The sequence below is a fragment of the Oncorhynchus mykiss genome, chromosome Y (assembly GCF_013265735.2).
Source record: "Oncorhynchus mykiss isolate Arlee chromosome Y, USDA_OmykA_1.1, whole genome shotgun sequence".
Classification (NCBI taxonomy): Eukaryota; Metazoa; Chordata; class Actinopteri; order Salmoniformes; family Salmonidae; genus Oncorhynchus; species Oncorhynchus mykiss.
This window is the reverse complement of record NC_048593.1, coordinates 933,733-949,832: the sequence shown is the minus strand read 5'-3', so window position 1 is coordinate 949,832 and position 16,100 is coordinate 933,733. Positions and strand designations below refer to the sequence as shown.

The 16,100-nt window shown below is 42.8% G+C and overlaps 1 protein-coding gene across 4 annotated transcripts in view; it reads left to right on the top strand.

Annotated features, from left to right (window-relative positions):
- The first annotated feature begins 11,846 nt into the window (after nt 1–11,846).
- The window catches only part of LOC110509502 (rap guanine nucleotide exchange factor 1), a 94,239-nt gene continuing 89,985 nt past the window's right edge, over nt 11,847–16,100 (top strand). For 2 of the 4 annotated variants that reach the window (XM_021590401.2, XM_021590400.2), the window contains exon 1: nt 11,848–12,140. In XM_021590401.2, coding sequence (XP_021446076.2) covers nt 12,113–12,140 — 28 coding nt within the window. In that variant the 5' untranslated portion in view covers nt 11,848–12,112. Of the gene's footprint in view, nt 12,141–16,100 lie in introns of all 4 variants that reach the window. The other 2 variants (XM_021590399.2, XM_021590402.2) reach the window with 2 other exon arrangements.

Below are 16,100 nucleotides of genomic sequence, written 5' to 3'. Positions count from 1 at the left end.
CTGGGATTTTTCCCATTCTTCAAGGCAAAACTGCTCCAGCTCCTTCAAGTTGGATGGCTTCCCCTGGTGTACAGCAATCTTTAAGTCATACCACAGATTGAGGTCTGGGCTTTGACTAGGCCATTCCAAGACATTTGAACCACTCGAGTGTTGCTTTAGCAGTATGCTTAGGGTCATTGTCCTGCTGGAAGTCCCAGTCTTAAATCTCTGGAAGAGGAACAGATTTCCCTCAAGAATTTCCCTGTTTTTAGCGCTATCCATCATTTCTTCAATTCTGACCAGTTTCCCAGTCCCTGCTGATGAAAAACATGGTGTTGGGATGGTGTTCTCGGTTTGATGAGAGGTGTTGGGTTTATGCTAGCATAGCGTTTTTCTTTATGGCCAAAAAGCTCAATTTTAGTCTCATCTGACTTGAGTACCTTCTTCCATATGTTTGGGGAGTCTCCCACATGCCTTTTGGCGAACACCAAACGAGTTTGCACATTTTTTTCTTTAAGCAATGGCTTTTTTCTGGCCACTCTTCCATAAACCCCAGCTCTGTGGAGTGTACGGCTTAAAGTGGTCTTATGGACAGATACTCCAATCTCCACTCTGGAGCTTTGCAGCTCCTTCAGGGTTATCTTTGGTCTCTTTGTTGCCTCTCTGATTAATTCCCTCCTTGCCTGGTCCGTGAGTTTTGGTGAGCGGCCCTCTCTTTGCAGGTTTGTTGTGGTGCTATATTCTTTCCATTTTTTAATAATAGATTTAATGGTGCTCCGTGGGATGTTCAAAGTTTCTAATATTTTTTTATAACCCAACCCTGATCTGTACTTCTTGATCTGTACAACTTTGTCCCTGACCTGTTTGGAGAGCTCCTTGGTCTTCATAGTGCTGCTTGCTTAGTGGTGTTACAGACTCTGGGGCCTTTCAGAATAGGTGTATATATACTCAGATCATGTGACAACTAGATTGCACACAGGTGGACTTTATTTAACTAATTATGTGTCTTCTGGAGGTAATTGGTTGCACCAGATCTTATTTAGGGGCTTCATAGCAAAGGGGGGAATACATATGCACGCACCACGTTTCCATTTTATATTTGTTTGAATTTTATGAAAAAATAAAAAAATGTAATTTCACTTCAACAATTTTGACCATTACATGAAATCCAAATAAAAATCCATTTAAATTTCAGGTTGTAATTCAACAAAATAGGAAAAATGCCAAGGGGGATGAATACTTCTGCAATGCATTGTAGCTGGCTCTGACTATCCAACATACCACTGGAACTATTTCAAGTCAAGGTAAGCTTTTGGTTTTACACATTTATTGCCACCCGGGGCCCGCTGGTGTAAGTTACTGCATGATTGTATGTGTACTAACGCCTTAGTTCTATTCTCTATGTTGACTATGACATTACTTTAGCTAATATGGTGACAACGATGTAGGCTGTGTGTAGTGGTTATGATATGGTTTGGCTTGGAATATTTTTTTCACCTGGTCACATACAGCTGATGTACTGTGCATTGAAGTCCACAAGCAAAGGGAAAATGTGAGTCAAGGAGAGTACATAGATGCGAGAAGGAATACAACGTGGCTGCTATGAAAGTGAACTGTGTTTACGCGTGATCAGGGGTGTATTCATTCCACCTATTCTGTTGGAAAATGTTTCTTGAACGGAAGCAAATGTAACGAAACGGGGATAAACATACCTGAATATGTCCCATAGAAACACTCATTTGCAACTGTTGGACTAATGATTACAGCTTAGACCAGCTAGATGCAGGCAAGAGTGTGCAAAGTGGTATAGAATGTGTTACTCTCTGTCCATGTGTTACTGTCTGTCACGTCAAATGTTTCTCTCAACCTATGTGCACTTAATGTACGTTGTAGACTTTTATTCATAGGTTGTAGCAACCTCATGATGGGTGTAGGGAAAATGTTTGTATCGTGTAGTAACCTAAACCTATCGCTGTTACATTGAACCTGAATGGAATATGAATGATAATCATCCAATATACTGTAATAGAAATAAGGCCATGCTCATGAAACAATTGTCCTTACTCATCTTAAACGGCACCAACAGCCACGGACAACTATGTATTCATACTATGACTCTTCCATATCCATGGGATGTCTACTTCCTTATGACATATTTAGTCGTTGTTTGTGTGCGTCTGTAAATTGTTGTTGATATAAATTTGTATCTGGAGTGTGGATTTTTTTTTCAAACAATACAAAAATATTCAGACAAAAAGAATGTGCTTCATGATGACAAAAAAATAAGCATAAGGCTCTTGAATATTTAAAGAGATCGTCAGCAGATGTGGTTTTCCTTCAAGAGCTACACTTCACAAAAGGAGAAATAGAATATTTAAAGAGTAGCTGGGTTAGAGAGGCCTATGCTGCCATCTACTGTATATCCACCCAGGGGCAAACCTGGTATATATTATATACTACACACTCAATAATTCATGCCTTCTGGGAGTGCTATAAAGTCCAAAAGTGATGGCAGGGTTCGAAAGCTGGCTATCAGAAATTGTACAATGTTAATGTACTTTTAATCTGGATATCTGCATATTTGAAGACATAGTATATGGGGGTGTGGTGAGATACCCAATGGGTTGGACAATATTATTTTTGTCACTTATATTGACGAAGCTGTTACTTTAATACTGGAAGTAGAATCATACTCCAACGTTAAGAGAACGGAAGAATCAAATGTTTTATGATCTAAATATTGAAAAAAAAACGACAGATACAACATAACACAATTTTAGATTGGAAACAGGGTGTGGATACGTGTGGGTCTGAGTAAGTGTCGTTCTATGGCTCGCCTTGTCCCCTGATCTTGTCTCCGTGTGTATCTGTGAATGTATGTATATGTACAGCAATAGTTAAATAGGTTAGGCCTTGACTAGATTATAGTATATACATATTAAGTGGGTAAAACAAGATGTAAACATGATTAAACTGACCAGTGTTGCATGTCTACACTATGTACATAGGCATTAGCCTCTAAGGTGCAAGGTTGAGTAACCGGCTGGTAGCCGGCTAGTGACAGTGACTAAAGTTCAGTGCAAGGTACTGGGTGGAGGCCGGCTAGTGGTGACTATTTAACAGGTTGATGGCCTTGACATAGAAGCTGTTTTTCAGTCTCTCGGTACCACCTTTGATGCACATGTACTGGCCATACCTTTTGGATGGGAGAACAGGCCGTGGCTGGGGTGGCTGAGGTCCTTGATGATTTTCTTGGTGTTCCTGTGACACTGGGTGCTGTAGATGTCCTGGAGGGCAGGCAGTGTGCCCCCAGTGATGTATTGGGACCACACCACCCTCTTGAGAGCCCTACAGTTGCGGACGTTGCAGTTGCCATATCAGTTGGTTATACGTAATACAGCCCAGGAAGATGTGCTTAATGGTGCATCTGTAAAAGTTTGTGAGTATCCATGGCAAATTTCTTCAGCCTCCTGAAGAAGCTGTTGCGCCTTCTTCACCACATTGCCTGTGTAGGTGGACCATTTCAGATTGTCAGTGATGTGTACGCCGAGGAACTTTAAGCTTTTCACCTTCTCCACTGCTGCCCTGTCGATGTGGATGGGGGTGTGCTCCCTCTGCTGACTCCTGAAGTCCACGATCAGCTCCTTCATTTTGTTGATGTTGAGGGAGAGGCTATTTTCCTGGCACCACTCTGCTAGGACCCTCACTTCCTCTCTGTGGGCTGTCTCATCGTTGTTGGTAATCAGGCCTACCACTGTTGTGTCGTCTGCAAACTTGATGATTAAGTCGGAGACATGTGTGGCCACAGTCATGCGTGAACAGGGAGTACAGGAGAAGGCTGAGCACACACCCTTGTGGATCTCCTGTGTTGAAGATCAGCGTAGTGGTGTTGTTGCCTACCTTTGCTTAAATGTCTTACTCACGAGAGCTCACAGTCTTCGGGAGCGGCGGGGGCTGTGTTTTCCTTGTAGCGGGCGAAGAAGGTGTTTATCTTGTCAGGTAGCAAGACATGGCTGGTTTTCCCTTTATAATCCATGATTTTATGGAGTCCCTGCCACACACTTCTTGTGTCTGAGACGTTGAATTAAGACCTCCAGAATCTATCGCCCGCGATTCAAACCCCCACCTCGACTCTATCTCGGGCCGCACATCTTAATTCCGGCATTGAACAAAACGCTTCTGAGAAATGCAGTCCATGATTGTGTCATTGCAGGGGGGCCAAAGACAGAGGACTTCATTTGTTGTTGGCTGTTCTATTTTTTTGTCCTCCTAAAATGTATTCAGTGTATTCAAGCCCCATTGATCCCTCCCTCTCTCCTCGGCTCTCTGACGTGTGTGAGGGACAGAGAAGCCCGGTGGCCGGCGCAAGGTTAAAGGAAGCCTGGGTTTGAACTCTCCGCTCTGAGCCCACCATTATGGAAATCAAACACAGGCGTTGTCTCTCTGCTCCCTCTGTACTGAGTAGATTGATGAGGGAAAAAACTATTTAATCTATTTTAAAATAAGGCTGTAAGTTAAACCAGATCAGAGTCCAGCAGTCAGAATCAGTTCAACTCTATAGCTGATTATTTGATTCATACAGGTGATTCCTCACAAAACGAGAGCTAAAAAAGACCATTTGCTCACATTGTATATAGACTTATTTTTCTACTGTATTATTGACTGTATGTTTGTTTTTTCTCAACTTGCCTACCTGGTTAAATAAAGGTGAAATAAATAAATAAAGAAATGATTTGGGTGATTTTCACGAAATGTAATCCTTAGAAGAGTCATTTGGAGGAAGGATTGTTGACATAAATTTGACAATTGTACCTTAAAGCATAATTAAAGTTAGTGTAGTCATCAATGTAACTATCCTGCAAATCACCAGCAGAGGGCGACCATTTTTTATACATTTCATTGAATTGGATCATGACTCTAAAAGTAGCAGAGATCCCATTCCGGAACTTTGATATGCCCATTGGGTATATTATGTTTGACATAACATTAGCCAAATCAACTTTTTATTTAGTCAATATTTTTCAATATGAATAAATGAAGGTAAGAAAATGGTTTTTGAAATCAAAATACTACTCGTATTACAGAGCAAATGGTAAAGAGTCATATGACATCAAATGTAGCTTTTAAGCACAAAAAATGATTCATTATTTCTCAATTACACAAATGTCAAATATACTGAACAAAAATATAAACGTAACAAGCAACAATTTCAATGATTTTAAAGAGTTTCAGTTTATATAAGAAAATCAGTCAATTGAAATGAATTCTTTAGGCCCTAATCTATGTATTTCACATGACTAGGCAGGGGTGCATCCATAGGTGGGCCTGGGAGTGTATAGGCCTACCCACTAGGGAACCATGCCCAGCCAATCAGAATGAGTTTTTCCCCACAAAAGGGCTTTTAATACAGACATAAATACTCCTTAGTTTCATCGGCTGGTCTCAGACAATCCCACAGGTGAAGAAGCCGGGTGTGGAGGTCCTGGGCTGGCGTGGTTACACGTGGTCTACGGTTGTGAGGCTGGTTAGACGTACTGCCAAATTCTTTAAAATGACATTGGAGGCAGCTTATTGTAGAGAAATTAACATTAAATTATCTGGCAACAGCTCTGGTTGACATTCTTGCAGTCAGCATGCCAATTGCAAGCTCCTTCAAAACTTGAGACATCTGTGACATTGTGTTGTGTGACAAAACTGCACATTTTAAAGTGGCCTTTTATTGTCCCCAGCACAAGATGTCCCTGTGTAATGAACATGCTGTTTAATCAGCTTCTTGATATGCCACACCTGTCAGGTGGATGGATTATATTGGCAAAGGATACATGTTTAGTAACAGTGATGTAAACAAATGTGTGTACAAAATTTGAAAGAAATATTTTTTTTGGTGTATGGAAAAATTCTGGAATCATCAAATCAAATTTAATTTGTCACATGCGCCGAATACAACAGGTGTAGTAGACCTTACTGTGAAAAGCTTACTTACAAGCCCTTAACCAACAATGCAGTTTTAAGAAATCAAGTTAAGAAAATATTTACTAAATAAACTAAAGTAAAAAATAAAATGGAAAGTAACACAATAAAATAACAACATTGAGGCTAAATATAGGGTGTACCGGTACCAAGTCAATGTGCGGGGTACGGGTTAGTCAAGGTCATTTGTACATGTAGGTAGGAGTAAAGTGACTATGCATAGATAATAAACAGTGAGTAGCAACAGTGTAAAAACCAGGGAGGACCAAAGGTTTGGACACACCTACCCATTTAAGGGTTTTATTATTTAAAAAAATATATTTTCTACATTGCAGAATAATAGTGAAGACATCCAAACTATGAAATAACACATGAATCATGTAGTAACCAAAAAAGTAAGTTGTGTTGTGACATGGTAAGGGTGGTATACAGAATATAGCCCTATTTGGTAAAAGACAAAGTCCATATTATGGCAAGAACAGCTCAAAATATGCAAAGAGAAATTAGTGTTTCATTACTTTAAGACATGAAGGTCAGTCAATACGGAACATTTCAGAGTTTGAAAGTTTCTTCAAGTGCAGTCGCAAAAATCATCAAGCACTGTGATGAAACTGGCTCTCATGAGGACCGCCACAGGAAAGGAAAATGCAGGGTTACCTCTGCTGGAGTGGACTCATTAGAGTTACCAGCCTCAGAAATTGCAGCCCAAATAAATGCTTAACAGACACATTTCAACTGTTCAGATGAGACTGCATGAATCAGGCTTTCATGGTCGAATTGCTGCAAAAAACAATACTAAAGGACACCAATAATAAGAAGAGAATAGCATGGGCCAAGAAACACGAGCAATGGACATTAGACCGGTGAAAATATGTCCTTTGGTCTGATGAGTCCAATTTTTGGATTTTTGGTTCCAATCGCCATGTCTTTGTGAGATGCAGAGAAGGTGAACGGATGATCTCCGCATGTGTGGTTCCCAATGTGAAGCATGGAGGAGGAGGTGTGATGGTGTGGGGCTGCTTTGCTGGTGACACTGTCAGTGATTTATTTAGAATTCAAGGCACACTTAACCAGCATGGCCACCACAGCATTCTGCGGGTATACGCCATCCCATCTGGTTTGCGTTTAGTGGGACTATAATTTGTTTTTCAACAGTACAATGACCCAACACACCTCCAGGCGTAAGGGCTGTTTGACCAAGAAGGAGGGTGATGGAGTCCTGCATCAGATGACCTGGCCTACACAATCCTCCCAGCCTCAGCCCAATTGAAATGGTTTGGGTTGATTTGGACCACAGAGTGATGGAAAAGCAGCCAAAAAATGCTCAGCATATGTGGGAACTCCTTCAAGACTGTGGGAAAAGCATTCCAGGTGAAGCTGGTTGAGAGAATCCCAAGAGTGTGCAAAGTTGTCATCAAGGTAAAGGGTGATTACTTTGAAGAATCTCACATATAAAATATATTTTGATTTGTTTAACACTGTTTTGGTTACTACATGATTCCATATGTGTTATTTCTGTCACACCCTGATCTGTTTCACCTGTCTTTGGGATTGTCTCCAGTCCCCTCCAGGTGTCACCCATCTTCCCCATTACCCCTGTGTAGTTATACCTGTGCTCTCTGTTTGCCTGTTGCCAGTTTGACAAGTCAACAAGCGTTTTGTCTCAGCTCCTGCTTTTCCCCAGTCTCTCTTTTTCTCGCTCTCCTGGTTTTGACCCTTACCTGTCCTGTCTCTGAGCCCACCTGCCTGACCACTCTGCCTGCCGCTGACCCTGAGCCTGCCTGCCGTCCTGTACCTTTGACCAACCTCTGGAGTAATGACCTCTGCCTGATCTGACCCTGCCTGCCGTCCTGTACCGTTGCCCCACCTCTGGATTATCAACCCCTGCCTGCCTTGACCTGTTGTTTGCCTGCCTCTGTTGCTGTAATAAACATTGTTACTTTGACACATTCTGCCTCTGGGTCTTACCTTCAAACCTGATATTTTCATAGTTTTGAAGTCTTCACTATTATTCTACAATGTAGAAAATAGTTTTAAAAAATAATGAAGAACGCTTGAATGAGTAGGTGTCTCCAAACTTTTGACTGGTACTGTAGGTCCTAGATGGCAGGAAGCTTGGCCCCAGTGATGTACTGGGCTTTACGCATTAACCTCTGCAACGCCTTTCGCTCGGATGCTGAGCAGTTGCCACATCAGGTGGTGATGCAACCGGTCAGGATGCTCTCGATGGTGCAGCTGTAGAACTTTTTGAGCATCTGAGGACCCATGCCAAATCTCAAGTCTCCTGAGGGGGAAAAGGCATTGTCGTGCCGTCTTCACAACTTTCTTGGTGTGTTTGGACCATGATATTTGGGTGGTGATGCAACCGGTCAGGATGCTCTCGATGGTGCAGCTGTAGAACTTTTTGAGCATCTGAGGACCCATGCCAAATCTCAAGTCTCCTGAGGGGGAAAAGGCATTGTCGTGCCGTCTTCACAACTGTCTTGGTGTGTTTGGACCATGATATTTTGGTGGTGATGCAACCGGTCAGGATGCTCTCGATGGTGCAGCTGTAGAACTTTTTGAGCATCTGAGGACCCATGCCAAATCTCAAGTCTCCTGAGGGGGAAAAGGCATTGTCGTGCCGTCTTCACAACTGTCTTGGTGTGTTTGGACCATGATATTTTGGTGGTGATGTGGACACCAAGGAACTTGAAACTCTCGACCCGCTCCACTACAGCCCCATCAATGTGAATGGGGGGCGTATTTGGCCCTACTTCTTCTTTAGTCCACGATCATCTCCTTTGTCTTGCTCACGTTGAGGGAGAGGTTGTTGACCTGGCACCACACTGACAGGTTTCTGACCTCCTCCCTCTAGGCTGTCTCATCATTGTCAGTGATCAGGCCTACCACCGTTGTGTTGCTAGCAAACTTAACAATGGTTTTTTAGTCGTTCTTGGCCATACTGTCATGGGTGAACAGGGATTACAGGAGAGGACTAAGCGCGAATCCCTGAGGGGCTCCCGTGTTGAGGATCAGCGTGGCAGATGTGTTATTGCCTACCCTTACCAACTGGAGGCGGCCCATCAGGAGGTCCAGGATCCAGTTGCTTAGTGATGAGCTTTGAGGGAACTATGGTGTTGAACGCTGAGCTGTAGTCAATCAACAGCATTCTCACATAGGTGTTCCTTTTGTCCAGGTGGGAAAGGGCAGTGTGGAATGCGTTTGAGATTGCATCATCTGTGGATCTGTTGGGGCGGTATGCGAATTGGAGTGGGTCTAGTGTTTCCGGGATGATGTTGTTGATATAAGCCATGACCAGCCTTTCAAAGCACTTCGTGGCTACCTACGTGAGTGCTACTGGGCGGTAGTCATTTTAGGCAGGTTACTTTCTTGGGCACAGGGACCGAGAAAGTGAAGGTACAGACGCCTCACAAGTCCTCAACTGGCAGCTTCATCAAATAGTGCCCGCAAAACACCCGTCTCAATGTCAACAGTGAAGAGGCAACTCCGGGATGCTGTCCTTCTAGGCAGAGTTGCAAAGAAAAAGACATATCTCAGATTGGCCAATAAAAATAATTAAGATTAAGATGGGCAATAGAACACAGACACTGGACTGAGGAACTCTGCCTAGAAGGCCAGCATCCCGGAGTCACATTCAGTTGTACAACTGACTAGGTATCCCCCTTTCCCTTCCTTTATACTCAATCCAATTCCACATTTTGTTCAATGGAGACAGTGCAGTTTGGCTCTAAACATTTCTAACGCAGCACGTGAGCGACGCTTGGTGGAAAAAGAAATGAATGGCAGCACTGTCTTTTCTTTTTCGGCACTCAGGGTGTGTTGTCAACGTATGGCCTCTAGGTGTCAGCCAGTAGCTATTCTAGCCTGGTTCTGATTCGAGCAGAGGAGTGGAAACTGGAAAACTGACTGCACAATCTTGGATTCTACCAAGAATGGTGACAAAACAACACAACTTCCAGGTAATCACTATAGTAGAAAGATTATGAAATAGGTTACATTGTCATTGTTTGGATTAAATATGAGCAGTGGCTGTAGCACTATGAGAAATTCTTCCCAATCCTCCCAATACTGGTTCTGGGGACCGAAAGGGGTGCACATTTTTGTTTTTGCCCTAGCACTAACACACCTGATTCAAATAATCAAAGGACTGATGGGTTGATTAGTTCAATTGTGGTAGTGCTAGGGCAAAAACAAAAATATGCACTCCTTTGGGTCCCCAGGACTAAGATTGGGATGCTCTATGTAACATATCAATAAAGTGACCAACCCTTGAGTTGACTACCCTCATAGAAATAGATAGCTGCATCAACATTATCAACATTCCACTTTCTCTTCCTTTTTTCTCACTTTCCAACTAAACTTTCCCTGGGCAAAGTTGGTCATTTTACTCACCACTGTACAAAGTACACTAAGTTCTCTACATCACATTCAAATCAAGCTTTATTTATATAGCACAATTCAGACATAGATGCAATGCGCTGGAAAAAAAACATTAAAAACAATATAAATTAAAACAGAAATATCTACTAGACAACAAACATCAGAGGATAAAAAAACTAAAGAATAACAATAAAAACTGAAAGACTATAAACCACCCCAAGGAAAAGCAGAGCTAAAAAGGTGTGTTTTAAGATCTCTTTTAAATATGTCCACTGTTTCGACCCCCGTCAGGTTCTCTGTCAGGCTATTCCAGAGGCTGGGAGCATAGTAACTAAAGGCTACCTCTCAATGCCTCTTGGTCCTAGGCTTTGGGATATTGTGGTTGACACTATCAAACAAAACTAGCGTGCAGCCAATGAAACATTTTTATGAAATTGCATTGCCTAATCAGTGATATGGAGTAAACAGCGGAGCTTACAGCTACAGTGAAGAAACTGACAGAGGCATTGGCTTTGCTGTATGTTGAGGCACCCATAGAGAAGGAACTACAACTAGAGGCCAGTTATTCTGTCAGTGAGCAGAGCTCTAGCCTGTCCTGACAGGCCTGTCTCTGCTCAGGAACTCATTGTTCTGTGTTTCCTCTCTGTGATTTCACCATAGCCTCAGCAAATGCATTCCACACACACAGTGTACACACCCACACACATACATGCACCAACACTCACCATAGCCTCGAGACATACATTCCCTAAAGTCAGAGGGCAGACCTGCTTCCTGTGACATGTTACACACTCACTCACACTATGAATATTTCTGCTGCAATTAAGATTGACTCCACACATTGAAGGACAAGGTACTATACAACAAAGGTATGCTTAGATTTTTGAGAAAAGTGTGAGTCAGGTCAATGTCAACCTCTTCACTTGAGGTCCAAGATTCCACCCCATGCTTCTCTTAAATGACTAGTATTGGTATTATAATTCCTAATTATTGGCCTCTCTGGATAGCTGTGGGTGGATAAAGGATGATCCAGATCACTAAACACTGACAGAAGGGAATGCAGATCCACTCTGCCAGTCAGATCAATTATTCAGAACAAGAAGATAAGGGCATTCTCACACACTGACTTTTTCATGCTAGACATGCTGCTTTGTGAGTTAATTTATTTTGGCACTAAAGCAAGATAATGTAGGCTAGCCTGGTTTGTTAGGCCCACCGGGGTTGACAGACAGAGACCTAGTACAGAATTATACTTTATACGGCTTATAATATAAAATACTTATACAATACTTAGTTTGTAAAATATCCAGTATATATCTGTCAACAATTATATAGGCCTATAGTATTTGGTCAGAGTATTGTTATATAAATGGTTTAATTGTATTGCTCCCTCTACCTCTGAGCAGCCCAAAAGTCTTCACAGATCGTAGCCACAGGGGGCACTTTCCACTGAAATTGAAACCCACCCGCTTGCTGACCAAATTACGTAGCTAACTCCAGGCGCAAGGAGGCGCTGCTGTCCATGTCGAGGACACACGGTTCACAGTAGTGCTGTGTTGGTCTCAGCTCCTCCACTCAGTGAAAATTGCTTGGAGACCGAGAAGAAACAGTTTAATACATCGTTTCATGTACATGTGTGTGCCACAAATCTGGTCTCGTACCTCCAGCGAATTCATCTCACGGACACGTGTGAAACAACAATGCGGAGATAATTGAGGGAGACACGGCGCGACAGTTTCTTGTTGTTTTTATTGCGAGTGAAATCACTGCTGGCGACGAAATGTCGGGGAAAATAGAGAGCAAGCAAGGTAAGCAGTCCAGCCGACTGGCGCCTCATACCACTGCTCTATCCTGGGGACTGGGATATCACACACATTGGGGACGGGTAGGCCCGGCTTGGGGGTCTCGTTGCGTCCGGGACTCTTCACATATTTTCCATAGGACACGTTTTTTTTGCCAGCCGTGTTTCTCTCTTACCCAGTAGAGTAAACGGGTTTTCCACACCATGGCTGTGTCGGGGTAACGGTGTAGAAATGTTCGCCAGTTGGCGTATGTTGACCAACAACATTCTAGCTAACTAACGTTAGCACTTTTCCTTAGCTTGTAAGATAGTACCGTTACTAACGTTCAAATGGTGCTAGTACTCGAAGAAATAACTAAGTATTAGGTCGCTCAACTTCATCTAGATACCTTTCTCCTTTGCAGATGTTTTCTAGTTAATGTTAGCTTAATCAGCTGTGCTGGCTAAGTTTTAAACCAGTGGGGCAACGCCACACAGCAACAAGCATATCTTCTGTGCTAGACAACTTATTTGCAGGCTAAGTAACTCAATTTGACCTCCAGCTTTAACTGGGGTTGCAATCACACCGGACTAATGTATCACACCCGCCCTCCCTGTGTTGTCAAATTGACTTTCCATTGTGCACGTGGCATATCTGCTTTGCAATGACATGTGTTGCAGCAGTGTCTGATACAATATTTACAGTGTCCACGCTGTGATGCAAAAGTGAACTATGTGTAATACAAAGTGAAGGCATCCTTATCTAGGAATATGGCGTTCAGTACAATGGGAGTCCTGACTTCATCGCCTGGTGAAGGGAACTATCTCCGCTAGTAGCCCACCCCTCCAGCTGTCTCTCTGTTTCGTCTCTTGACCCCCGCGGTGATGCCTGCAGCTCACGGTTGCACACACTACACATTGGGCAGTGGTGGGAGTGCGTTGTCCACAGAGAGACGGCCCACCAAACAGACGTACATTTCCCGACTGTATGTCTATTAGTTCTTATGGCAGTAGCAGAGCCATTGGATTGTTGCAACCTGGTCTAAGATCATTTCTTATTATTCTGTACGTAAATCCAAGACAGAATTTACTATGTTATGTTTGGTATGGTTACTTGAGGCTGGGTGGGTGTATAACACAAACATCTAGCAACCCAAAGGTAGCAGTTCGAATCTCATTATGAACAGCTTTAGCTTTTTAGCCCCTAACTTCATACTACTTTTTAGCAACTACTTAGCATGTTAGCTAACCTTAAACTCCAAAACTCCTAAACTTAACCCCTAGCCTCGCTAATGTCAGGAAGCTAGCTAACAGTGGCCACCTAGCTAGAATTCGAGACATTTACATTTAGCAAATTCGTAACATAATACAAATTGTAATTTGTAACATATCATTCGAAATGGGTGATGGACATCCAAAAAATAACATACCGTTCGATGAAAAAACATCATACTAAATGGAGCATCACAGATTTACGTACAGAATAATACTAAATGCTCTGAGACCAGGTTGATTGCTCGAGCTGCCCTAGGTATGACAGAGTGATATGACATTAAAGGCTGCACTTTGTCCACATATAAAGATTCACCCAATCCTGTCTCTGAGCTCTACAGACAATTCATTTGACCTCATGGTTGGTTTTGTGCTGACATGCACTGTCAACCTTATATAGACAGGTGTGTGCCTTTCCAAATCATGTCCAATCAATTACATTTATCACTGGTGGACTCCCAAGTTTTAGAAACATCAAGGATGATCAATGGAAACAGAATGCACCTAAGCTCAGTTTTCAGTGTCATAGTAAAGGGTCTGAATACTTATGTAAATAAGGTATTTCAGTTTTTATTTATAATACATTTGCGAAAGTTTCTAAACACCTGTTTTCACTTTGTCATTGTGGGGTATTGTGTTTAGATTGAGAAAAAAACGATTTAATACACTTTTTAGAATAAGGTTGGAAAAATGTGGAAAAAGTCAAGGAGTCTGAATACTTTCCGAATATAGTAAATGTTTTCTGCGCTATGAGAACGACTGAATTCCATGTGTGGCTGCCTGGCTGGTCCCTTGGGGTTTGTCCGCCTGCGCATGTTTACCAGGTCACCTGTTCAGTCTGCTGTCTTCGCCGCTCTGTTCTATATGTGTCCATCAATTCCAGATCTGTCCCCCCAGGGCAGGGCAAACAGACACACTATGTTGGATGCAAGTAAGCTGGAAAGAGGGACTAGGCCCGGCCTGGGCGCCATGGAAACAAACTAAGCTGAGGCACACCAGTGGCACAAGGACTGGATGTGTAGCTACTGTAGGAGAGCTGGAGAAAAGCACATGTTTTGTTCCCCAGAGAGAATAGAGGGAATGAAGGAAAGATAAAAGGGTGTCTGGGCTGTAAGAGGAATCTTCAGAGAGCTTGGTCTTATGGTCAGGAAGAGAGAATTTGTCCAATTCCTTGACACCGGGCAATACTTGAACTAAAGGGGGATTGTGTATGTACAGTGCATTTGGAAAGTATTCAGACCCCTTGACGTTTTCCACATTTTGTTACGTTACAGCCTTATTCTAAAATGGATTACATAATATTTTAATTAATCGGCCATTCCGATTAATCGGTCGACCTCTAATAGAGAGAGCTGATGTAAGCGGGCAGTGGTGGTATGTCATGTCACTGTTAGTAATATTGTCCGTGTAGAAACACAGGCTTTATAATTAGCTCAGTGACTTCTGTCTGACCAGACAGAGCCAATGGAGCAGCCGGTCACAGCGTAACTGATCCATCCATTTCCTTATTTTAGCCTCTCTGCCTGCCCTACCCCTAGCTGTGTGTGCATGCGTGCACACACCTTACAGACCAGACCACAAGTCTTCTGGATGAGCAGGCAGCACAGCGACACTGGCGGCATAAAAAAAATATATTTTGCCTCTGCTGCACTGTATAGACTAGAGAGTCTCCCTTCTCCAGTGTGCTACAAACAAACAATACCAAGTAGCTTTTATTATGACAACAGGGTGTCTCACAGGGTTCATGTAGGTTTTGGTGACTGAAAGAGTGCTCAGCTATAAGCCGTGGTGCTGCAATTTTAAGTATTTTAGCGGTCCCTTGGAATGAGAGACTTTCACTTACTCTGTAGACCTTAGATGTGCTTTAATTGTGTTTGGGAGCACACAAGTGTGAGGGGGAGCCAGAGAGGGCGGAAACCGACTGGAGGCTTGGTTGGAATGGAGTTACTGACGGAGTACTGTCCTATCTGGAGGAACCAAGCAAGGATGGGATAAACAAATAGATGGAGGAGAGCAATGCAGAGCTGAATACTACATTGGAGGAACGCAATCTTCTTCCAACAGAAGATTTTCATGGTCAGAGTGCTTTACAGTAGCTACTGAGGACACTGTTGGCATCAGTTGGGGAGGCCAGTAAAAATTGTGCTAGGAGTTGCAACCCTGTACTCTTTTATGAAACCCCTCTTGTACAGATCCATTTAGCACTGAAGTGATTCTCTCAGGGGTTGTGCAGCATCCACCCCGGTTCCAATGAATTCCTGGTTATCTGTGGTGTTCGGTCATTTGATGCAGTAGGACCAAGTGATTTGATCCCTGTATTTACATCATGGGTCTGACCTCCCACCCCTTAGATCTAAATGCCAATCAATATTCAATGAATCCTTCTCTGGATGTCACTGATACAGACAGCCATGGACTTGCTTCCCTTGATGACTGGCCTGGACTTGTTTACTAAGAACCTCTGCTAAAGGAGACTGGAGTATGTTACTCCTGAAGCCCATTTCTCAATACTTATACAGGATTCTTCTTCAACCTCTCGTGATTCAGGGAAAGTTTTGAGCCAGCTCATCGTTAAGGATATTCTATTCCTATGATCTTTCTACCCATGTTTTGTGGTCTAAGAACGGCAGTTTAGTGAGTGACTAACATGGACACACGTAGACTCTGAATTGGCCAATCTTCTGTCTACGTGAAGTGTGGCGTTCATCACACTTAC